The sequence below is a fragment of the Telopea speciosissima genome, chromosome 2 (genome assembly GCF_018873765.1).
Source record: "Telopea speciosissima isolate NSW1024214 ecotype Mountain lineage chromosome 2, Tspe_v1, whole genome shotgun sequence".
Classification (NCBI taxonomy): domain Eukaryota; kingdom Viridiplantae; phylum Streptophyta; class Magnoliopsida; order Proteales; family Proteaceae; genus Telopea; species Telopea speciosissima.
Genome location: NC_057917.1, coordinates 80,316,100 through 80,342,010, shown reverse-complemented (window position 1 = coordinate 80,342,010; position 25,911 = coordinate 80,316,100). Strand labels below are relative to the sequence as shown.

The 25,911-nt window shown below is 36.9% G+C and overlaps 1 protein-coding gene and 1 pseudogene across 1 annotated transcript; both read left to right on the top strand.

Annotated features, from left to right (window-relative positions):
• Positions 1-1,384: 1,384 nt before the first annotated feature.
• Positions 1,385-23,505, top strand: LOC122652014 ((-)-germacrene D synthase-like). Its single transcript, XM_043845637.1, has 8 exons — positions 1,385-1,457; positions 19,525-19,617; positions 20,052-20,325; positions 20,412-20,802; positions 20,913-21,131; positions 21,225-21,366; positions 22,013-22,264; positions 23,209-23,505. The coding sequence occupies exons 1-8, from the start codon at positions 1,416-1,418 to the stop codon at positions 23,500-23,502; spliced, it is 1,707 nt and encodes a 568-aa protein (XP_043701572.1). The 5' UTR covers positions 1,385-1,415; the 3' UTR covers positions 23,503-23,505.
• On the top strand, positions 11,347-23,559 carry LOC122652016 (annotated as a pseudogene).
• Positions 23,560-25,911: the final 2,352 nt, after the last annotated feature.

The following is a 25,911-nucleotide window of genomic DNA, read 5'->3' as shown; positions in this document are numbered from 1 at the left end:
TATTCTTTATTAAATCTTATCATTTTTTATTTCTTTTTATTCAACTCCCCCTTCTCCTTCTATTTATTTACCATATCATAATATAAAAAAATAAAAATTAACATCTCATATTTCTTTAATATTTTATTTAACATTCCATAGCACAAGGCTAGGTATTGAATGTAGGGGTGTAAATGAATAGTCGAAAGTCGTTTCCGTATCCGTGTCCATATTCGTTTAGCACTATCCGAATCCGTCTGAAAGTTAAACGGATGCGGATATGGATAGGCTATAGCTATCCGAAAAGCTATATTTACATATAAATGGATAAAATATCTGATCCGTATCCGTATTCGTAACCATTTAGCACTATCCAAATCCATCCGAAAACTAATCGGATGCGGATGTAGACATAGTAATATCCGAGTCGAATCCAATCTGTTTGCATACCCAATTGAATGGGGCACGATACCAATCCAAGGCGGACAGGCGACATCAATACCATTATCAAGATCAATAATTGTACTGAATCGTTAGCGATTGGTTGATTCGACTAGAGACATACATTAATATATATATAATACCGATCTAATACCATAAAAAAGGAGAGAGAGAGAGAGAGAGAGAGAGAGAGAGAGTAAAAAAATGAAACGGAGAAATCGACGAGCAGAGAGCTGGTACGTTGCACTTTTGTGAGACAGACAGAGAGAGAGAAATGGTAAGTTGCACTACTTTTGAGCGTGAGAGAGAGAAAGAGTAAAAAAATGAAATGGAGAAAAAGACGAGCAGAGAGCTGCTACGTTGCACTTTTGTGAGAGAGATAGACAAGGGGAAGAGGACCAAAATTATGTGGTGTCTGTATTATAGTTCTAAATTTTTTGTTTCTTTGTACTATTGAAAAATACAAAAACAAAAAAACACTTGTTATGGAGGTATATGATACTTGTTCTAAACATATTGAGGAGTTGAATGAAGAAATAAGGAGGATTCTAATGGCTGATGCTAATGATCTTATAAAGAAATTGAACTTAGTTGATTTATTGGACCGGCTTGGTGTGAAAATGGATCGATATTTTTTACAATTAAGTGTCTACATTTATATTTTTATATGAATCTCTATTAAAGAAATACATAATGTGGCAACCCCAGAACAGAGTGTCCAAATCTAACTATAGTTGTGAAATAAATAACAATAAAATTGGGCAATTGCACATTATAAAGTTAATCAAAAGTACATGCATATGAAAATAGATTAATTAATTTATTTACATTAAATTGAGTTTGATGCGGACATATACATCAAATGCAATTAATCTAACTCATTCTGTTTCCTATATATAACACAGATCACAGATACACTAGATATCCCACAATTGCGCTTTAATTTGAAGAAACCCCATTTTGGTTCTTATCTCATATTTTGTGTTATTAGGAAGATGTCTGACTTACCTTCTTTTGCTCCTGCTGCCCACCAGCATTTGCTTCAAAATGCAAAACCAAAGATCATCCGTCGCTCAGCCAATTTCCATCCTAGCATCTGGGGTGAGCGATTCCTCAAATATGCTCCTGATGATATGGTATGTTGCACCTGTGTGTGTGTGTGTGTGTGTGAGAGAGAGAGAGAGAGAGAGAGAGAGAGAGGCTATGTGGTCTATGTATTATAGTTTAAAATTTTTTGTTTCCTTGTACAAGAGTAAAAACAAAGAACACTTTATTTTGCAGGTAGATGATGATGCTTGTCCTGAACCTGTTGAAGAGTTGAAAGAAGAAGTGAGGACGATGCTAAGAGTTGATGCCAATTATGATCCTTCAAACAAATTGAACTTGATTGATTCATTACAACGGCTTGGTGTGGCATGCCACTTTGAAGGAGAGATAGAGGAGGTACTAGACCAGATGAAGGATGCACCCCCTGATCATGGTTTTCATGGAAACGATCTTTACACCATCTCTTTATGGTTTCGATTACTTAGACAACAAGGGTATAATGTCCCCTGCGGTAAGTATATACTCCTTTCTCATCCTTTCTTGATTGGAAATTAATTAGATCATCCAATTTAACCATTTTGGTATATATGTCTATGGTCATCTCACTATCGAGTGTCCACCTTGCAGATGCTTTCAATAGGTTCAAGGACAACAAAGGCAGCTTCAAGGAAGAGTTAATTAAAGATGTGCCTGGCTTGCTATGCTTGTATGAAGCTACACATCTTAGGGTACATGGAGAAGACATTCTAGATGAAGCCCTGGCTTTCACAACCAATCACCTTAAATCTATAGTTACTCATGATCATCATGATTTAAAGCCTCCTCTTGCAAAACAAGTGATGCATGCTTTGAAACAGCCCCTCCACAAGGGCATGCCAAGATTAGAAACAAGGCATTACATATCTGTTTATGAAGAAATGGAGATAAAGAATGAGACTTTGTTGAAGTTTGCAAAGTTGGATTTCAATTCACTGCAGTCAATTCACAAGCAGGAGCTAAGCCAACTCTCTAGGTGGGTTTAATCTTTGTCCTAGTTGTGTGTTTTTCTCTTTTTTGTGGTTTGATACATACATATTTCTTGGCATATATTTATTATGAGCAATAGTCATGTTCATATACCCTGTTAATTAATGTAGATGGTGGAAAGAATTGGAGTTTGCAACTAAGCTCCCTTATGCTAGAGACCGACTTGTGGAATGCTATTTTTGGATAGTGGGGGTGTATTTTGAGCCACATTACTCTCTTGCTAGAATGATGTTGACCAAAGTTATAGCCATGATTTCAATCTTAGATGAAACCTACGATTTGTATGGCACATTGGAAGAACCCAAGCTCTTCACAGATGCAATTGAGAGGTTTGATTGTACATGCACATATCTCTCTCTCTCTCTCTCTCTCTCTCTCTGTGTGTGTATATATATATAGGTGTGTGTGTGTGTGTGTGTGATTTTTATCCTTTCAAGTAAGGTGTACTCACCTCACTTGAGAATCCAACCGTAGATCCAACACTTGAGAAGAGAAAAAGATGTCACTGCCCATGTTTTTATGGTTAGATTCTCAAGTGAGGTGCATTGGGCAATGCATTGCACTTGAATGGATAAAAATCCATGCGTGTCTGTGTGCGTGCCATGTTCCTCCCTCATTGGAAAAGTTTCCCTTACCCTCCTGTGTTCAGCCCTGTGATTGGGTGCATTCGGCTAGTTTACCGAACTGGTGGCATGTTCAACCCTCTCCCGATGTGTATATAAAGAGGGAGGGGAGAGAATTTTCCTTTAGATCATATACAACTTTGTTGATTTAAAATGAACTGCTTCATGCTTTAAATGGGATGGGACATAAGCGTCATGGAGCAACTTCCCGATTACATGAAAGTGCTTTATTCTACACTCCTAGATGTTTACAAACAATGGAATTGAGGAAAATCTGAGAAAGGAAGGACAATCTCATCGAGTTAATTATGCAATAGAAGCAGTGCGATACCGGCCCATACAGTGTTTTTTTTCTTCCATTCATTAATGATAGGATCGTACAATCCCTAGGATAAAAAAAAAAGTGTTCTGTGATTAAAGAAAATCCAGAATATATAGATCCTATCCACAACCCTAGCTACAATTTTTAGGGAAGATTACAAAATTAGACAAAATTGGATTTCAATTTACAAAATTATCCAATCAATCATTATTTTAACTAGCTATCTAACATAAGTTTGGGTATTGCAAAATAGTGCCTCTTCCTTCCTGTTCTATGGTACTTTGTAAAGTTTTCTCCTCACTTTTTCTTCCTCCCTCTTTCACCACGGCCTCCTTCTAAAATCTAATTTTGAGCAATCTTGTAATTTTCCCAAATTATTATTGACATCAAAAGAGAAATTAATAGACCTAATTGGGGCAATGGACCATACCCCAAAACCCTCAGTATATATATGGATAAAATTATATGTATAGAACCCACCGGTATTCCTGGTAGATGATAATAGATCTTTATTAATTTAGATCAAAAAATTGAAAAACCAAGATTTACATCAAAATCCACAACAGAAAATTTACATCAAAATAAGATTGGATAATATATAATGGCACTATGAGGTACGCAACTCGGAAACTTCATGAAAAAAACTCTTAACATTATTGGAGTATAATTTGATTAACTCGTTGATTTCACAGAATATTTTTGTAACTTTAAATGTACAAAAAAAAAAAAAAAAAAAAAAAAACCCAAAACTCAATACATGTTTGTTTTTTGTTTTAATTTTATTCCAGATGAAGAGATTGGTCAGAGCCTACTTTATAGAAGCCAAATGGTTTCATGAAGGATGCATTCCAACATTTGAAGAGTATATGGGAATTGCATTAACCTCAAGTACTTATGGCATGCTTACAGTCACATCCTTCCTTGGCATGGGAGATATTGAGACAAAGGAGGCATTAGACTGGGCAATGGATGATCCTAAACTTGTTAGAGCTTCATCATTAATAGGCCGACTTATGAATGATATCGTATCCCACAAGGTAATTAATACATATATATCTTAGCTAGTGTTAGGGCAACTAGTATCCACATCGGGATGCTTATATTCCGTCTTTTGCATGGAAGATTAACAATCTTCCCGTCCATGCAAGAGCAACCAAGATTTTTTTGGTCTTTATCCTTGGAGGCACACTGAGTTGCCATGCCCTGGACCTTATACCACTTGTTAAGACTTGGGTAAAACTTATTCTTAAAAGTAAATCATTAAAGAGAAGGTGCCTAGGAATCTATAAGTATATCCACATTGGAATACTCACATTTGATTTGGGAATTATTCTTCCGTCTTCTACGTGGAACCTAAACACTTAGCACGCACAACATGGTGCATAATAGATACATATCTAACATTGAATTCTAATATGTATTATCTGAAGATGGAGCAAGAGAGAGGAGATGTTTCTTCAAGTATTGAATGCTACATGAAACAACATGGTGTCACAGAGCAAGAGGCATACGATGAGTTGAGCAGAAGAGTAGAGAATGCATGGAAAGATATGAATGAAAGTTGCATCAAACCAACTGCCATCCCAATGCCATTTCTGATGCGGGCTGTCAATCTTGGGCGTACGAGTGATGTCATATATAAACATAACGATATATACACAGATTCCTCAAAAGAACTGAAAGAGTACATCACCTTGTTGTTCATTGACCCACTATGCTGATTGTCCCACTTGGATATATTTGTAAACGGGAAATATTGCTGAACCCTATTATGCATTTAGATTAATAGAATTGAAATGTTTGTTGGTTAAAGGGACTATAGAGGGAGGGGTTTTTGGTTATTTGATAGACTATGTGTTGATTGTGCTTATTGTTGTATTGAATTTTGTTAGACTAGCTTCCCAATCTCCACCTTTTTTTTTCCAAAAAAAAAAAAAAAAACAGAGTTCTTAAGAATACTTCAACAATTTTTTTCTTTGAAAAATAAAACAAATTTTTTTGGGTTTTTGTCAAATGCCTCCTAAAAATACCCATTTGTCTAAATGCATCCCTATAATTTTACAAATTGCAAATTCCTCTTATTTTCAAAACACTGTAACACTTTGGTCCAATCGATTAATCTGAGACGTTAGAGGTTAGTTTCAGGGAATCTAATGATCAAAATGCCCTTACGATAAACATCAACCAAAATTAAAGAGTAAAGTGACCAAAAGTGCCGTCATCTTCCCAAAATAGTTTAGGTTTGCAATTGAAAATGGTAAAAAACCCTAAGTCTGAAATCCAATCTTCTTCAACAATTAGGTCTGCTGTTCAGGTTACTAGATTTGATAAAGAAACTAAAATGTAGCAGAGGAGTCCTTCCCCAATCTCTGCTTCTCTTCTAACAATGCTATCACCAAATTGATCAGCCGGACGCCATTGAACAATCCACCGAGAGATCCAACCAACGCGCAACCGATCTAAGATACACAGACACAGAATTCCCAACTTCAATCCAATAACTGTGAAAAGAATGAGAGCAATTCTTCGAAAACAAAATAGCAGAGCAACAAGCATAACCCTCTAACCGTATCGCATGAATAAATTATAAATTGTCCATAAGTACCGATTCTTTATCAAAACCAGTACCTGAATAACATACCTGAAGAAGATTGGATTTCAGAGAGGTCTGGAAATCGTTTAGGGTTTTTTAGATTTTCAATTTCAAACCTAAACTATTTGGGCAAGATGAGAGCAATTTGGTAAGTTTACTATTTAATTTTGATTGTTTTTTATCACAAGGACATTTTGGTCATTAGATTTCCTGAAACTAAGCCCTAATGTCCCAGATCAAAGTGTTATAGTGTTTTAAAAGTAAGGGGAATTTGTAATTTGTAAAGTTGTAAGGATGCATTTGAACAAATGGGCATTTTTAAACTAATCTCTAACGTCCCTATTGTTTAGAGAAACTACATCTTTGTTACCTCACATTTGAAATTTTATGTTTGAGTTGTACGTGGCTATCAATATCAGATCACACAAATACTTTGTATCCCAAACATCCTAGTTCAGAAGATGTCTGACCTACCTTCTTTTGCTCCGGCTGCCCACCAGCATTTGATTCAAAATCCAAACACAGATATCATTCGCCGGTCAGAGAATTACCATCCCAGCATTTGAGGTGACCGATTTCTCAAATATTCTCCTGATGATATGGTAAGTTGCACCACACTTGATTTCAGGTTTTGTTTCGTTATTTGTCGATGACAGGGTTGTTGTTAGTCTAGGTCAGAGCAATGTTCACAATGATTGTGAGGTAGGTTTTGAGGGTGTTGTTCCGGGCAGTGACTCTCCTATGGGGAACCTAAGTTCTAACTTAGTCATTAATACTCTGGGAAGATTAATCCTAGAGCGGATGGTACTGGTTTTAGCAGGAGATGGTTGGTTCCTCCCATTCTTTCCTATAATCCAAATGGGAAGAAGGTCAACTTTATATCTCGTGATTTGTTGCATGGGACCATTTTTGTCCTATTAGTTCCTCTTTAGTTTGATTTGATTGTAGTTAGATCGGTTATTATGTATGTGTTTCCTTTCCTCTTGAGGTTTGGGGTTTGTTTGGCTAATTGTATTTTTTTTTTCTCCTCTCCGATTCTGGGGCCCTCGTTCTTTCTCCTTTGGGTAATGAATTCCGTATTCACCCAAAAAAAAAAATTTTGCATCATACACACGCACAGAGAGAAGGGGAAGGGAGACCAAAGCTATGTGGTCTATGTATTATAGTTTAAAATTTTTTGTTTCCTCGTACAAGAGTAAAAACAAAGAACACTTTATTTTGCAGGTAGATGATGATGCTTGTCCCAAACATGTTGCTGAAGAGTTGAAAGAAGAAGTAAGGAGGATGCTAAGGGTTGATGCCAATTTTGATCCTTCAAACAAATTGAACTTGATTGATTCCTTACAACACCTTGGTGTGGCATACCACTTTGAAGGAGAGATTGAGGAGTTGCTAGACCAGATTAAGGATACAGTAGCCCCTGATCATTGAAACCATCTTTACACCATCGCTTTATGGTTTCGATTACTGACACAACTAGGCTACAATGTCTCCTGCAGTAAGTACTCCTTTCTTATCCTTCCTTGATTGGAAATTAATTAGACCGCTATGGTCATCTCACTATCACCTGTCCACCTTGCAGATGCTTTCAATAGGTTCAAGGACAGCAAAGGCAGCTTCAAGGATGACTTAATTAAAGATGTGCCTGGATTGCTATGCTTGTATGAAGCTACACATCTCAGGGTACATGGAGAAGACATCCTAGATGAAGCCTTGACATTCACAACCACTCAACTTAAATCTATACTTACACATCATCATCATGATTTAAAGCCCCCTCTTGCAACACAAGTGATGCATGCATTGAAACAGCCCCTCCAAAAGGGCATGCCAAGATTAGAAACAAGGCTTTACATCTCTGTTTATGAAGAAATGGAGACAAGGAATGAGACTCCGCTGAAGCTTGCAAAGTTGGATTTGAAGTCACTCCAGTCAATGCACCTGCAGGAGCTAAGCCAACTCTGAAGGCGGGTTTATTCTTTTTCTCTTTATCTTTCTACCATATATTTATTATGAGCAATAGTCATGTTCATATACCCTGTTAATTAATGCGCACAGATGGTGGAAAGAATTGGAATTTGCAACTAAGCTCCCTTATGCGAGAGACCGACTCGTGGAATGCTAGTTTTGCATAGTGGGGGTGTATTTTGAGCCAAATTACTCTCTTGTTAGAATGATGTTAACCAAAGTTATAGCCTTGACTTCAATCTTAGATGATACCTATGATGTGTATGACACATTGGAAGAACTCAACCTCTTCACTGATGCAATTGAAAGGTTTGATCTATCGATGATATATACATATGTCTTTAGTTGTCTACTGTGTATATTGTTTTCACTTTGCTGATTTAATTAAATCGAACGGTACTGGTTCATTCATTAATGCTTTGAATGGAATGCTCATCAAATTTTCAGGTGGGACATAATAAGCGGCATAGATCAACTTTCCGAATACATGAAAGTGCTTTATTCTGCACTCCTAGATGTTTACAATGAAATTGAGCAAGAACTGAGAAAGGAAGATGGGCAATCTTATCGACTTAATTATGCAATAAAAGCAGTGAGTACTGTGTCACCTATAATAACAATTTCGTTTCTACCAATTTGATCAACCGGTTGATTTCATAGATTAATCTAGCTAGTAACTTCTAAAATGTTAAAAAACGGGCCTAATTAATTATAATCATGTTTGTTTGGTTTTATATTACAGATGAAGAAACAGGTCAGAGCCTACTTCATAGAAGCCAAATGGTTTAATGAAGGATACATTCCAACATTCGAAGAGTATATGGGAATTGCATTGACCTCCAGTGGTTACCCTATGCTTACAGTCACATCCTTCATCGTAATTGGCAGCATGGCAGATATTATTGTGACAAAGGAGGCATTAGACTGGGTAATTGATGATCCTAAACTTGTGAGGGTTTCAGCCTTAATAAGCCGGCTTATGGATGATATTGTGTCCCACACGGTAAATAAACACTACCACACACTGCATGACAATTTTAGCTAGTATACATTATTGACACCACACTGGTATAAAAAATAAGTATGTCAATTTAGAACCAAAATAAAAACTAGCCATTTAAAACCGAATCAAAGTAAATTTGTTCGGTTCTGGTTTGAAAAATTGGAATCTTTTTTTAATGTTTTGAAAAAGTTGGGTGGATTATGATCCTAACATTGATTCAATTCTAATGTTATTTGAAGATGGAGCAAGAGAGAGGACATGTTTGTTCGAGTGTTGAGTGCTACATGAAACAACATGGTGTCACCAAACAAGAGGCATGTGATGAGTTTAAAAGAAGAATAGAGAATGCATGGAAAGATATAAATGAAGGGTGCATCAAACCGACTATTGTCCCAATGTCATTTCTGATGCGGATTCTCAATCTTACGCGTATGATGGATGTCATACATAAGCATGGAGATGGAATCACTAATGCCTCACAAGTTCTGAGAGACTACGTCACTTTGTTGTTCATTGATCCAATTTGATCGATCATTATTGTCTCGATCACTTGCATAATATATATCTATAAAAGGCAAATAATAAAGATCCCAAACTCTGATCTCTGTGATGGTCTTCACAAATTACTTGAAGTATTCGTCTTTATGATTGGTATGGGGAGCCAATCAAAGAGATGTGGCAAAACAGAATTTTAGATAAGGGGACAGCAAAGTCATTTCATTCGAGAAAGAGAGAAAGATAGAAACAAAAATCTACGAAAACGAGACCTAATCGTACGAGAACGTGATCGTGTATGCCTTTAGCCAGCCACTAATGGAAAGAGAGGAGGAATGGATTCCATGTGGCTGGTCAATGGGGTACGTGATGTCATTCTCGTACGACAATGTGATTCTAGCTACATGAAAACTGTGGTTATCATCTCTCCTCAAGATTAGGTGGGCCCACTAATGAATATGGCCATTTTAAAAATCTTTAGTCAGTCGAAGTTTGGAATCCTTGGGCTTGACAAAAATGTTGTGCCTACTTGATAACCTTACGGGTGTTTCTATTCTGGTTATGTGCTGAGAAACAGTAAAACAGTTTTTTTCATTTTCTGTGCTGAGAAATCGTTTTTGACCCGTTTGGTACACTTGTTCTTGGAAACAAGCAAAACCCTTCTTTTTTTAAAGAAAAAAAAAATTAACAAAAGGATATGTTTGACACACTTTTTCAATTTTTCAGCCAAGAAACGACATAACATGTCTAACATGTTTTATCAAAAGTCTTCTAGGGAGTATAAATTTTGATTTATATTTAAAAAAACAATCACAAAAAACATTTCGTTATCAAGCGATTTTTAGGTGTTTTTCGATTTCTCAGAACGGAAAAACACCAGAAACTGTTTCTCGTTAGGTTATCAAGCGAGTTCGTTGTTATCATCTCCTGAGTCCTGACGATTATTTATCAAAAAAATCTCTAGACAATTAATTGGGCCCACCGGGAAAATTATGGTTATTATTCAGCAGGATTAGGTGGGTCTCCTGGCTCTACACGTTTCTCAATGAAAACTGTGGTTATAATCTCATTAGGGATTTTTCTATGGCTAATTGAGAGGTGTTGATCTTTATCAATTGAGGGTACCCCTTTGAGTTCACAATGGAGAGACATATACCATGCATGAGAATAATACTCAGGATCCAGACTTATAACTTTTGTACCTTGGCGCCTTAATGGTGAGATTGATAGTTTAGTGGATTTGGCTCTTCTACGGCGCAGGGGTGCGACATCGCTCAGGCCTTCTAAAACAAAACTCACCCACATAACAAGCTGTGGTCCCGCGCCACAAGATGTGCGGTGCACCTCTGCACTGTAGAGGAGCCCCGATCCACACATTTCATCTCTTTCTGTTGAACCTTATCCACTCAGGAGTTCCCTACAGTCGGGCTTTGATAGTTAACAAATTTCCTGTGTCTCAGCTAAAATGTAAAATAAATGTGAAAAATCCATATGAAATTATAGCCACAGTTTTAGTCGGTGGAGAGGATCCAAACTCGCTAGCTAGGACTTCCCTTACCATACATTGCAGCAAAAACATGAAAAACATCAATTAATGGGAAAGCCCATAAGATGATGGATACATAAGTGGGCCCCAGGCCCAGAGAAGCAATGTGAGTACGATTTAATAAGCCATGTTTTTCTTTTGTTTGTGCCTGCTGCTTGATTGATATCCTTTAATTAATTTCCTACTCACTCTTCCAAAGGTCATTCATGTATTGTTTGTATTCCAAGAGTAGAGTCGTGGGTGGCTATAAATAGGAACAGATCGCACCAAATAATTTTGTGTATCCTATCCCACCAGTTTAGTAAGATGTCTGACCTCCTTTCTTTTGCTCATCCTGCTCATGTTCATCAGCATTTGATTCAAAATGCAAAAACAGATATCATTCGCCGCTCAGCAAATTACCATCCCAGCATTTGGGGTGATCAATTCCTCAAATATGCTCCTGATGTTATGGTTAGTTGCACCACCACCACCACACATACACAGAGAAAGAGGATACCAAAACTATGTGGTCTATGTATTATAGTTTATAATTTTTTGTTTGTGTGTGTGTGTGTGTGTGTGTGTGTGTGTGAGAGAGAGAGAGAGAGAGAGAGAGGGGGAGGGAGCGCCAAGGCTCACGTTCACGTACTAGAACGGTTCACAGCCGTTCAGATGGAATCCATTCCATGTGGGTTGGAATCCACTCGATCTATGTGGGTCCTACATGGTGGATTCCATCTGAACGGCTGTGAGCCATTCTCTCGTACGTTCGTGGACGTGAACCTGCCTCGGGGAGGAGGACCAAAACTATGTGATATCCTATGTATTATAGTTTTAAATTTTTTTTGTTTGTTTGTTTGTACTAGTGTAAAAACAAAGAACACTTTATTTTTGCAGGTAGATGAGGATGGTTGTCCTGAACATGTTGTTGAAGAGTTGAAAGAAGAAGTAAGGAGGATGCTAAGGGCTGATGCCAATTTTGATCCTTCAAATAAATTGAACTTGATTGATTCATTGCAACGCCTTGGTGTGGCATACCACTTTGAAGGAGAGATAGAGGAGTTGCTAGAGCAGATGAAGGATACAGTACCCCCCTGATCATGGAAACCATCTTTACACCATCGCTCTATGGTTTCGATTACTGAGACAACAAGGGTATAATGTCTCCTGCAGTAAGTAGTCCTTTCTCATCCTTTCTTGATTGGAAATTAATTAGACCCATCCAATTTAACCTTTTTGGTATATGTATGTCTTGCAGATGTTTTCAATAGGTTCAAGGACAGCAAAGCTGGCAGCTTCAAGGAGGACTTACTTAAAGATGTGTCTGGCTTGCTATGCTTGTATGAAGCTACACATCTCAGGGTACATGGAGAAGACATTCTAGATGAAGCCCTTGCATTCACAATCACTCAACTTAAATTTATACTTACTCATCATCATCATCATGATTTAAAGCCTCCTCTTGCAACACAAGTGATGCATGCATTGAAACAGCCCCTCCACAAGGGCATGCCAAGATTAGAAACAAGGCATTACATCTCTATTTATGAAGAAGTTGAGACAAAGAATGAGACTCTATTGAAGCTTGCAAAGTTGGATTTCAATTCCCTGCAGTCAATTCACAAGCAGGAGCTAAGCCAACTCTCAAGGTGAGTTTATTCTTTTTCTCTTCTTTTTTTGTGTGGTTTTGATACATTAATCTTTCTATGCATATATGAGCAATAGTCATGTTCATATACCCTGTTAATTAATTGCAGATGGTGGAAAGAATTGGAATTTGCAACTAAGCTCCCTTATGCGAGAGACCGACTGGTGGAATGCTATTTTTGGATAGTGGGGGTGTATTTTGAGCCACATTATTCTCTTGCTAGAATGATTTTAACCAAAGTTATAGCCATGACTTCAATCATAGATGATACCTACGATGTTTATGGCACATTGGAAGAACTCAAGCTCTTCACAGACGCAATTGAGAGGTTTGATACATGCACAACTATGTATTTATTAGTTATCTCTGTGTGTGTGTGTGTGTGCACTTCATGTTTTGAATGGAATGCTCAAATTTTCAGGTGGGACATAATAAGCGGCATGGATCAACTTCCCGAATACATGAAAGTGCTTTATTCTGCACTCCTAGATGTTTATAATGAAATTGAGGAAAACCTGAGAAAGGAAGGGCAATCTTATCGACTCAATTATGCAATAGAAGCAGTACGTTACCGGCTCTTTCTGTGTTTTTATTTTTCATTCCCAAAGATAGGATTGTATAATCCTGACGATAAAATTGTATTCTGTGATTAGAAAATCCATAATATATATGGATCTTACCCTCAACCCCGTCTAAAATTTGGGTAGTTTTTCAATACCCAAACTTGTTTTAGGTAGTTTTGCTAAACTAAAGATTGTGTGGGTAATTTTGTAAACTGAAACTTAATTCTGAGCAATCTTGTAATTTTCCCAAATTTTTATATATTGAAATCAAAATAGAAATTAAGGGCTGATGTATTTTGTGCCGCAACGCAGTCTGCGCCCAGACACATGGGCCTGCCATTCAGGGGGCAGGGTGGTCATCTCACCCACCCCTACATGTCTAGGTGCAGCCTGCACCCCTGGCACAGAGAACATTTGGTCAGAAATTAATTAAACCTAATTGGGTCAGTGAAACATACAAAATTATATAGAATCCACTAGTACTCCTAATCGATGATAGTAGATCTTTATTAATTTAGATCTAAAAATTTGAAATCAATAGTATAATTTAATTAACTCATTTATTTCATAGAATAATCTTGTAACTTTGAAATGTTAAAAAAAAAATCCTAAAATCATTGTTTGTTTTTTTGGTTTAATTTTACTCAGATGAAGACACAGGTCAGAGCCTACTTTATAGAAGCCAAATGGTTTAATGAAGGATTCATTCCGACGTTTGAAGAGTATATGGAAATTGCATCAACCTCCTCTGGCTATTATATGCTTACAGTCACATCCTTCCTTGGCATGGGAAATATTATTGAGACAAAGGAGGCATTAGACTTGGCAATTGATGATCCTAAACTTGTTAGGGCTTCATCATTAATATGTCGACTTATGGATGATATCGTGTCCCACAAGGTAAATAAACACTATCACACACTGCATGGCACGGTTTTAGCTAGCTAGTATACATTATCAGCACCACACCAGTATCAGTCATCACCGAAATTGATATCGTTACTGATCGAGTAAACATAAAATAAGGGTGTCAATTTAGAACCAAAATCTAAACTAGTCGTTTAAAACCGAATCGAAGTAAATTGGTTCGGTTTTTGTTTAAAAAATTAGAATCTTTTCTCGGTTCGGTTCATATTAAAAATCGAATAAAAACTGAAAATAAAGAATTGAATACGAAACCAAATAAATACCAAAGTACTTCATTTTGAAAATCTATTCCTATTCTCAGTTAAGCTCGGTTTGGGTTTCTACCTTTTGCATCATGAATCAAATCGATTAACACCCTTAATCAGAAGTCTACTTTTTAACCTAAAATCTAGTGTTCATAGCCATTTCACCGATGCCGTATCAGTCTAGTGTCAGTCATTACGTTATTGTTAATAACTAAACGCATGGCACATAAATACGTATCTCTAATGCATGGGCATACGTACACAAAATCAAGCATTTGCTTAACCAGATCATAGTCATCTAACATTGAATTAATATTCTAATGTTATTTGAAGACGGAGCAAGAGAGAGGACATGTTTGTTCAAGTGTTGAGTGCTACATGAAACAACACGGTGTCACCGAGCAAGAGGCATGTGATGAGCTTCGAAGAAGAGTAGAGAAGGCATGGAAAGATATAAATGAAGGGTGCATCAAACCGACGATTGTCCCAATGCCATTTCTGATGCGGGTTCTCAATCTTACGCGTATGATGGATGTCATATATAAGCATAAAGATGGATACACTAATGCCTCACAAGTGGTGAAAGACTACATCACCTTGTTGTTCATTGATCCAATATGATCGATCGATCATTATTGTCTCAATCACTTGGATAATATAATATATACCTGTAAACGGCAAATGCTTTTCGTTTAGCAGTTGAATGGTGTGGAACACTTCTTTGGTAATTCTGGCCAATATTAGTTCACATATATTTTCTTAGAGGGTGGACTTTGGTTCAACGGTAAGTAGGCTTGTAAATGGATCGAATTTGGTTTCGATAGTGCTATATCCACATCTGCATCTAATTAGCTTTCAGACAGATTCAAATATTGCTAAACGGATATAGACACAGATACGGAACGGATATTTTATCCGTTTACATGTAAATATAGCTTTTCGGATAGTTATAGTCTATCTGTATCCGCATTCGTTTAGCTTTCAGATGGATTCAGATCGATAATGCTAAACAGATACGAATACAAATACGGAAATGAATTTCGGCTATACATGTACACCCCTAACGATAAGATTGTTCCATTGTGACCAAGTGGTCGCGGGGTTTGAAATCTCTGATTGAAAACAGTTTTTCTGCAAAGCGGGGGGGGGGGGGGGTTAAGGTTACATTAACTGATATTTTCCTTAGATAAATTTAAGTACGGACTTTCCCTCCACCCACCTAGCCACCCATTCACCGGTTCTGAGAGAATGCTTCTTTATGTTTTGAATTCCATGAAACCCAAAACTTTTGTTTGGCTAACTCAAATTCACCTGAGGTAAGTATCCTCATTAATACACACACGCCCACCTGAAAAAACCTCTTTCTCAAAACCCATTCTTAAAATCAGATAGAAACATATATCCTCATAAACCGACTCTGTGGAGACAACAAATTGAAAGAAGCCACCATAGACATTTTATGCCAACAGGGACAACTGAAGCAAGAAAGTCAAATCCTAGACGTTTTAGATCATTCTTTAAACTGCCCATCTGCTTCAATATATTCCTTCAACAACGAGCACTCGAGGAGGGCAGAAGGGTCCATAACCAGCCACATTAAGAGGATACAGTTCACTCTCTCACTCAAAAATAAAAAGAGCCCAACTAAGTTGACAACCAGCCTACATCCTAAAGACAGGCAGACCTGCTTTATCTTCTTTCAAAATTCAGCTAAGTTGAGCTGGCAATTCATGCGCTCCACGTTGAAAAAATTATTAGTCTATATTGTATATGATTTTACTTGAGTACTGAAATCAATATAAATTGAGTCTTATTGTTTTCTCTTTGGATTTATTTTCTTTACATCATTTATATACAAAACTTTAATTTGTTGATTTAATTGAAGTGAACTATTGCTTCATTCATTCATGCTTTGAATGGAATGCTCATCAAATTTCCAGATGAGACATAATAAGCGGAATGGATCAGCTTCCGGAATACATAAAAGTGCTTTATTCTGCACTCCTACATGTTTACAATGAAATTGAGGAATATCTGAGAAAGGATGATGGACAATCTTATCGACTTAATTATGCAATTAAAGCAGTGAACACTGTGTCACCCATATTAAAACTTTTGTTTCTAGCAATTTTATTAACCTAGTAACTTTAAAATGTTAAAAAACTTAATTAAATAAAATCATTGTTTGTTTGGTTTCATATTCTAGATGAAGAAACAGGTCAAAGCCTATTTCATAGAAGCCAAATGGTTTAATGAAGGATACATTCCAACATTCAAAGAGTATATGGAAATTGCAATGACCTCCTGTGGTTACCCCTATGCTTATAGTCACATCCTTCGTCCTAATTGGTATGGGAGTTATTATTGTGACAAAGGAGGCATTTGATTGGGTAATTGATGATCCTAAACTTGTTAGGGTTTCGTCATTAATAAATCGGGCTATGGATGATATTGTGTCCCACAAGATAAATAATTAAACACTACCACCCACTGCATGGCACGATTTTAGTTAGTATTCATTATTGACACAAGACCAGTATCAGTCATCATCGATACTGATATCATTACTGACTGATACATAATGCCAGTATCTACACATCTGGATCAAAAGTAAAGGTGTTAATTTAGGACCAAAATTGAAACTAGCCATTTAAAACCGAATCAAAGTATATTGGTTCGATTCTAGTTTAAAAAATTGGAATCTTTTCTCGGTCTGGTTTGGTTTCATGATTAACACCGTTGAACCATAATTACCTATTTGAATGATAGATTCTATTATTTTTTAAAATGTTTTGAAAAAGTTTGATGGATTATGACCCTAACATTGAATTAATTCTAATGCTATTTGAAGATGGAGCAAGAGAGAGAACATGTATGTCCGAGTATTGAGTGTTACATGAAACAACATGGTGTCACTGAGCAGGAGGCATGTGATGAGTTTAAAAGAAGAATCGAGAATGCATGGAAAGATATAAATGAAGGGTGCATCAAATCGACTATTGTCTCAATCTTACGCGTATGATGGATGTCATATATAAGCATGGAGATGGATTCACTAATGCCTCACAAGTTCTGATAGACTACATCACTTTGTTGTTCATTGATCCAATTTGATGAATCATTATTGTCTCAAACTCTGATCTCTGTGATGTTCTTCACAAATTAACTTGAAATTATTGGTCTTTATGATTAGCATGGGGAGCCAATCATGAAATATGGCAAAACAGAATTTTAGATTTTTTTTTTTTGATAACCAAATTTAGATGAGAGCCCACAAAAATCATTTCATACGAAGAATATGCAGAAGAGAGAGATAGAAACAGAAATCTGCGAAAAACGAGGCATCTCTCCTGAAGATTCTTAACCAAAACAAAAAAGTCTCTCCTGAGGATTCTAAGATTCTTTACCAAAAAATTCTTTCCTGAAGTTTAGGTGGGCCCACTGGCTTTGTACGAAAATTGTGGTTATCATCTCATAAGGAAAATCTTTACCAAAAAAAATCTCATAAGGAAAATGACCACTTTAAAAATCTTTAGAGTTTAGTCAGCCGGATTTTGAAATCCCTGGGCTTGACGAAAATGTTGTTATCATCTCCTCACGAATATTTAACAAAAAAATCTCCGGACGATTACTTGGGCCCAACGTGAAAATTATGGTTATTATTTCATCAGGATTTGGTGGGTGTAGCATGTTTCTCAATGAAAATTGTCTTTACACATTTTTCCTCGAGAATGGATCATCTATACGTACCACCAGGTGAAGGTACATGTGAGAGTCAATCACATTTTAATTTTGTTTTTATAAATACCGTTTCTCCTTTTGTAAATGGCAAAAATAGGATGAGTGGTTGGCTCTCACTTGTACATTCATCTGCTGGTACGTACAGAGGAACCAAACTCCATTTTCTTGTCCTACTTGTTTGACGGATAAAAACGGTGGGAAACTTGTGAGGATGGATCCTACATGTGAGCTGGATTGAGAAAAAAATGAAAGGAAATAATAGAATTTGCATTTTGTGGTGGGGTGAGATTTAATGGGAGAAAGAGACGGATTTTGAAATCCCTGGGCTTGACAAAAATGTTGTTATCATCTCCTCGCAATTATTTAACAAAAAAATCTCCGGACGATTACTTGGGCCCACCGTGAAAATTATGGTTATTATTTCATCAGGATTTGGTGGGTGTAGCAGGCTTCTCAATGAAAATTGTGTCTCTACACTTTTTTCCTCGAGAATGGATCATCTGCACGTACCACCAGGTGAAGGTACATGTGAAAGTCAATCACATTTTAATTTTGTTTTCATAAATACCGTTTCTCCCTTTGTAAATGGCAAAAATAGGATAAGTGGTTGGTTCTCATTTGTACATTCATCTGCTGGTACGTACAGAGGAACCAAACTCCTTTTTCTTGTCCTACTTGTTTGATGGATAATGGTGAGATTGATAGTTTAGTGGATTTGGCTCTTCTACGGCGCAGGGGTGCGACATCGCTCAGGCCTTCTAAAACAAAACTCACCCACATAACAAGCTGTGGTCCCGCGCCACAAGATGTGCGGTGCACCTCTGCACTGTAGAGGAGCCCCGATCCACACATTTCATCTCTTTCTGTTGAACCTTATCCACTCAGGAGTTCCCTACAGTCGGGCTTTGATAGTTAACAAATTTCCTGTGTCTCAGCTAAAATGTAAAATAAATGTGAAAAATCCATATGAAATTATAGCCACAGTTTTAGTCGGTGGAGAGGATCCAAACTCGCTAGCTAGGACTTCCCTTACCATACATTGCAGCAAAAACATGAAAAACATCAATTAATGGGAAAGCCCATAAGATGATGGATACATAAGTGGGCCCCAGGCCCAGAGAAGCAATGTGAGTACGATTTAATAAGCCATGTTTTTCTTTTGTTTGTGCCTGCTGCTTGATTGATATCCTTTAATTAATTTCCTACTCACTCTTCCAAAGGTCATTCATGTATTGTTTGTATTCCAAGAGTAGAGTCGTGGGTGGCTATAAATAGGAACAGATCGCACCAAATAATTTTGTGTATCCTATCCCACCAGTTTAGTAAGATGTCTGACCTCCTTTCTTTTGCTCATCCTGCTCATGTTCATCAGCATTTGATTCAAAATGCAAAAACAGATATCATTCGCCGCTCAGCAAATTACCATCCCAGCATTTGGGGTGATCAATTCCTCAAATATGCTCCTGATGTTATGGTTAGTTGCACCACCACCACCACACATACACAGAGAAAGAGGATACCAAAACTATGTGGTCTATGTATTATAGTTTATAATTTTTTGTTTGTGTGTGTGTGTGTGTGTGTGTGTGTGTGTGTGTGAGAGAGAGAGAGAGAGAGAGAGGGGGAGGGAGCGCCAAGGCTCACGTTCACATACTAGAACGGTTCACAGCCGTTCAGATGGAATCCATTCCATGTGGGTTGAAATCCACTCGATCTATGTGGGTCCTACATGGTGGATTCCATCTGAACGGCTGTGAGCCATTCTCTCGTACGTTCGTGGGACGTGAACCTGCCTCGGGGAGGAGGACCAAAACTATGTGATATCCTATGTATTATAGTTTTAAATTTTTTTGTTTGTTTGTTTGTACTAGTGTAAAAACAAAGAACACTTTATTTTTGCAGGTAGATGAGGATGGTTGTCCTGAACATGTTGTTGAAGAGTTTAAAGAAGAAGTAAGGAGGATGCTAAGGGCTGATGCCAATTTTGATCCTTCAAATAAATTGAACTTGATTGATTCATTGCAACGCCTTGGTGTGGCATACCACTTTGAAGGAGAGATAGAGGAGTTGCTAGAGCAGATGAAGGATACAGTACCCCCTGATCATGGAAACCATCTTTACACCATCGCTCTATGGTTTCGATTACTGAGACAACAAGGGTATAATGTCTCCTGCAGTAAGTAGTCCTTTCTCATCCTTTCTTGATTGGAAATTAATTAGACCCATCCAATTTAACCTTTTTGGTATATGTATGTCTTGCAGATGTTTTCAATAGGTTCAAGGACAGCAAAGGTGGCAGCTTCAAGGAGGACTTACTTAAAGATGTGTCTGGCTTGCTATGCTTGTATGAAGCTACACATCTCAGGGTACATGGAGAAGACATTCTAGATGAAGCCCTTGCATTCACAACCACTCAACTTAAATTTATACTTACTCATCATCATCATCATGATTTAAAGCCTCCTCTTGCAACACAAGTGATGCATGCATTGAAACAGCCCCTCCACAAGGGCATGCCAAGATTAGAAACAAGGCATTACATCTCTATTTATGAAGAAGTTGAGACAAGGAATGTGACTCTGCTGAAGCTTGCAAAGTTGGATTTCAATTCACTGCAGTCAATTCACCGGCAGGAGCTAAGCCAACTCTCAAGGCGGGTTTATTCTTTTTCTCTTTTTTTTTTTTGTGTGGTTTTGATACATTAATCTTTCTATGCATATATGAGCAATAGTCATGTTCATATACCCTGTTAATTAATTGCAGATGGTGGAAAGAATTGGAATTTGCAACTAAGCTCCCTTATGCGAGAGACCGACTGGTGGAATGCTATTTTTGGATAGTGGGGGTGTATTTTGAGCCACATTATTCTCTTGCTAGAATGATTTTAACCAAAGTTATAGCCATGACTTCAATCATAGATGATACCTACGATGTTTATGGCACATTGGAAGAACTCAAGCTCTTCACAGATGCAATTGAGAGGTTTGATACATGCACAACTATGTATTTATTAGTTATCTCTGTGTGTGTGTGTGTGTGCACTTCATGCTTTGAATGGAATGCTCAAATTTTCAGGTGGGACATAATAAGCGGCATGGATCAACTTCCCGAATACATGAAAGTGCTTTATTCTGCACTCCTAGATGTTTATAATGAAATTGAGGAAAACCTGAGAAAGGAAGGGCAATCTTATCGACTCAATTATGCAATAGAAGCAGTACGTTACCGGCTCATTCTGTGTTTTTATTTTTCATTCCCAAAGATAGGATTGTATAATCCTGACGATAAAATTGTATTCTGTGATTAGAAAATCCATAATATATATGGATCTTACCCACAACCCCATCTAAAATTTGGGTAGTTTTTCAATACCCAAACTTGTTTTAGGTAATTTGGTAAACTAAAGATTGTGTGGGTAATTTTGTAAACTGAAACTTAATTCTGAGCAATCTTGTAATTTTCCCAAATTTTTATATATTGAAATCAAAATAGAAATTAAGGGCTGATGTTTTTTGTGCCGCAACGCAGTCTACGCCCAGACACATGGGCCTGCCATTCAGGGGGCAGGGTGGTCATCTCACCCACCCCTACATGTCTGGGTGCAGCCTGCACCCCTGGCACAGAGAACATTTGGTCAGAAATTAATTAAACCTAATTGGGTCAGTGGAACATACAAAATTATATAGAATCCACCAGTACTCCTAATCGATGATAGTAGATCTTTATTAATTTAGATCTAAAAATTTGAAACCAATAGTATAATTTAATTAAGTCATTTATTTCATAGAATAATCTTGTAACTTTGAAATGCCAAAAAACATCCTAAAATCATTGTTTGTTTTTTTGGTTTAATTTTACTCCAGATGAAGACACAGGTCAGAGCCTACTTTGTAGAAGCCAAATGGTTTAATGAAGGATTCATTCCGACTTTTGAAGAGTATATGGGAATTGCATTAACCTCCTGTGGCTATTATATGCTTACAGTCACATCCTTCCTTGGCATGGGAAATATTATTGAGACAAAGGAGGCATTAGACTGGGCAATTGATGATCCTAAACTTGTTAGGGCTTCATCATTAGTAAATCGGCTTATGGATGATATCGTGTCCCACAAGGTAATTAACAAAACTCTAATTAACATATATGATATCGTGTCCCCCAAGGCATTAGACTTATCTTTTTGGCTACAGGACATATATGCTTTCTTCTATAACGATGGAACCGGAACTGTTTACTATTCAAACTGGCCTTGACCATGCTTCAAGTTTGGGGTTTAAGATAAAAGAAGTGTGGTGCTCAAAACAACATATCACTGATCTTCTTCCATCTCCAACTTTCTCTCCTTGGCCTTGGCATTTGATTAAGGACTTGTTATATATAAATAGTATAGCTCAAAATATCTCCTTTAACGCAAAGGGAGACCTTTTGTGTGTAAATATTGCACTCAATTTGGCCAGATATGGTCAACGTAAAAACTCTGTTTATATGCCTATTAGTTAAAATTAACATATATGTTAGCACACACTGCATTAAGGGTGTTAAATGGTTCGGCTCAGCATGCTTGGGGGTAGAAACTTAAACGGTTTCCAAAATGAAACCTAAACTGAACCGTTTACTAAACAGTTTTAATAGAAACGGTTTTATTAGTTGTACTTTTTTAGCCAAACTGTTTTTTCCCTTTTAATCTTTTATTGAAATTGATATAAACTTACAATGAATTGAATTGTTTATTGTTAGATATTTTCTTTTAATAATTGTAAGGTTATAGTTGTTTATTGTTTATTCTAACTATAAATGACTTACTATATATATGTTAATCTATTTTAAACAGTTTATCGTCAGCTTAAAAAGTTTGATTTCGGTTTAATTTGTTTAACTAAACGGTTCCAATTTTAAAACTAAAATCGAACCATTTATAAAATGGTTTCGCAGTTTCGATTTAAATGGATCAGTTCAATTTCGGTAAACGGTTTTGATTAAGTTTAACTCCCTTACACTGCATGCATGGTGCATAATAAATACGTAGCTAACACTGAATTTTAATATATATTATCTGAAGATGGAGCAAGAGAGAGGACATGTTTGTTCGAGTATTGAATGCTACATGAAGCAACACGGTGTGACCGAGCAAGATGCATGTGATGAATTTAACAAAAGAATAGAAAATGCATGGAAAGATATAAATGAAGGTTGCATCAAACCGACTGTTGTTCCAATGCCATTTCTTATACGAGCTGTCAATCTTGCTCGTATGATGGACGTCATATATAAGCATGAAGATGGATATGTTAATGCCTCAAAAGTGCTGAAAGAGTATATCACCTTGTTGTTCATTGATCCAATATATATGTAAACGGCAAATGCTGATGAGCCCCATTATGATCAATTTAGATAGAATTGTAATGTTTGTCGGTTCCTCACCTCCACCACCTATTTCTCCTCCGACAACCATTCATACCATATACGCCAAACGGCTGGTATATAGTCAGTCCTGTCGATAGACATCAACCATTGGTTCATCACAAGCGCACAAAATATAATTGTAACAGTAAGTGCTTTCCAAGTACGGGGAAAAGTAACTACCAAAAATTATTTTGTCTGACAACTGATGATGAACCATTAGGAATTTCAAATGGATCAGTGTACGTTCAACACATTATAGTGTCTGAATTAATATTTCCATCCAATTTTCATGGGGGAAATATACAATACGACAATCCTAGAACCGAATGTCCAAATCTGTCCATAATTGTGAATAGGAAATGGATAAGTCTCTGAGTCTTAGATGAACTGATATATAAATCAAACCATGTTTCAGTTCATGCAGTAACACCCAAACAAATATACTGATGCAAGACATGTATTCACTGTGGAAAATCACAACATACCCAAGATATTGAAAGATGAAACAAAAAAAAAAAAAAGAAGAAGAAGAAGAAGAAGAAGAAGGAAGGAATTGCTCATCATAGCTCAAAAACCCACTCAACCAGTCTCTGCATGAAAAGATTAAATTAGTTAATCAAATGACTAAAGATTTTTATGCTTAATCAATTAAACTATATAAGCATAAATCTCATTTCATATACTTATTTCTATTTATTACCTTCGGAATCCAAAATCCTAGCAAAAACTAAACCTACTAATTTATTATGCACAAAAACTATTATCTGAGTTGAATTTTTTTTTTAAAAAAAATCTATCAATTTGGTATTTATCGACAAAGAAAAAAGAGAAAAAAGTTTAACTAAGTGTTTTGTCAGTTAATTTCATATTAAAGAAACTACACATGAAAAGATAGTCCCATTAGAGGCTGATGAACCACCTCTTGAGCTGGGACACTCAACTTTCTAGTTGGTTGGAACTTGGAAGGGGGTTGTTTGTGTGAGGGGGAGAAAGGGAATTTCATCGTTTTCTTGGTCCCAAAATCATAAAACATAAATTCTGAAAAAGGGAACAAAAACACTTACATCATCTGCCCCAGTAACAACCAAAACCTGCAGGTCTTTGACTGCTTTCAGCAAAAGATTTCAAGTAGAACAAGAACCAGCATGAATGGTTTTGACTTGATTCCAACCATTTTATTTTGAATTTATTAGAATTGGGGGTGAGAGAGACTTACAGATGAGAGTCGCTCGTGCAATCGACTGGGAAGAACGGAGACACAGAATATCAAGGGTAGAGGGCTCAATACCCCATAGATGTAGACTCATCCGCCGCCGCTGCATTCAACTGGAACGAAGACGGAGAAGAGGAAGCTAGGGGGCAGTGGCTCAATACCATTAAATGCTAAAGAAACCATCGCTGCAATCGACTGAGAACAGAGACAGAGAAAAGATAACCTTTGATGTAATTAACTCGCCGGCCACCGCTGCAGTGGACTGGGAACGAAGAAGAAGGTTCCGTCTACCCACGGAAGAATCTGAATTTAAGCTGACGAAGTCAAAGGATTAAGTTTAAAGCTCACAGTATTTGATATATTCAGGGAAGAGACAGAGCTAGAAGATGGGGAAATAAGAAAAGTAAATAACAAGAAAACTTTCTCCTAACTCTAGATACAATCATAAGCACGTTAGTGATTGATTCTTTGCTTACCCGGGTCACTGTGTCTAGAGAAATGTAGGGAGAAGAAGGAACAAATTAAGAAAAGGGTAAAAAACAGGGACTGTACATGTACAATTAATCATCCTTAAGGCTCTGATCTTCCCTTGCGGAAGGTTAGATGCTGACAGGCTTTGAGGGCTTTAGATCGTGAATGAAATTAGAAGATGAGAATGAGAGAGAAGATACTGTTGGGTGTTGGGTTTTGGGTTTTGGGTTTCATTAATGCACAATGATTATTAGGCCCATAATAATAAAAGACACCCACTTTAGGTCTTAAGTCAAAGGTATTTATGACCTAACACATTGTGAGAGTGTGTTATGGTTAGCTGAATATTATATATATTCAACCCAGTGTCCCCACAGCCATCACTTTATTATTATTATTTTCCTGTTCACGGGAGTTCCAAGAGAAAGGCTGTGGAAGAGCTTGGGGAAGGTTTTTAGAGCTCGTGGATCGACTGCAGCTATCAGACAAAATGGTATGTGGTTTATTTTTATTTGTTCATTGTGTTCCTCAATCCATATGGGATCTATTCATGTGATTGATTAGAAATACTAACTAGTGGCATCAGAGTCAACCCATATGGATCTGGAATCAATTTTCTTGTATAAAACCTTCTTTTGTTTTTTGGGCTTTGAATCGACTTTGTACAGTCACTGC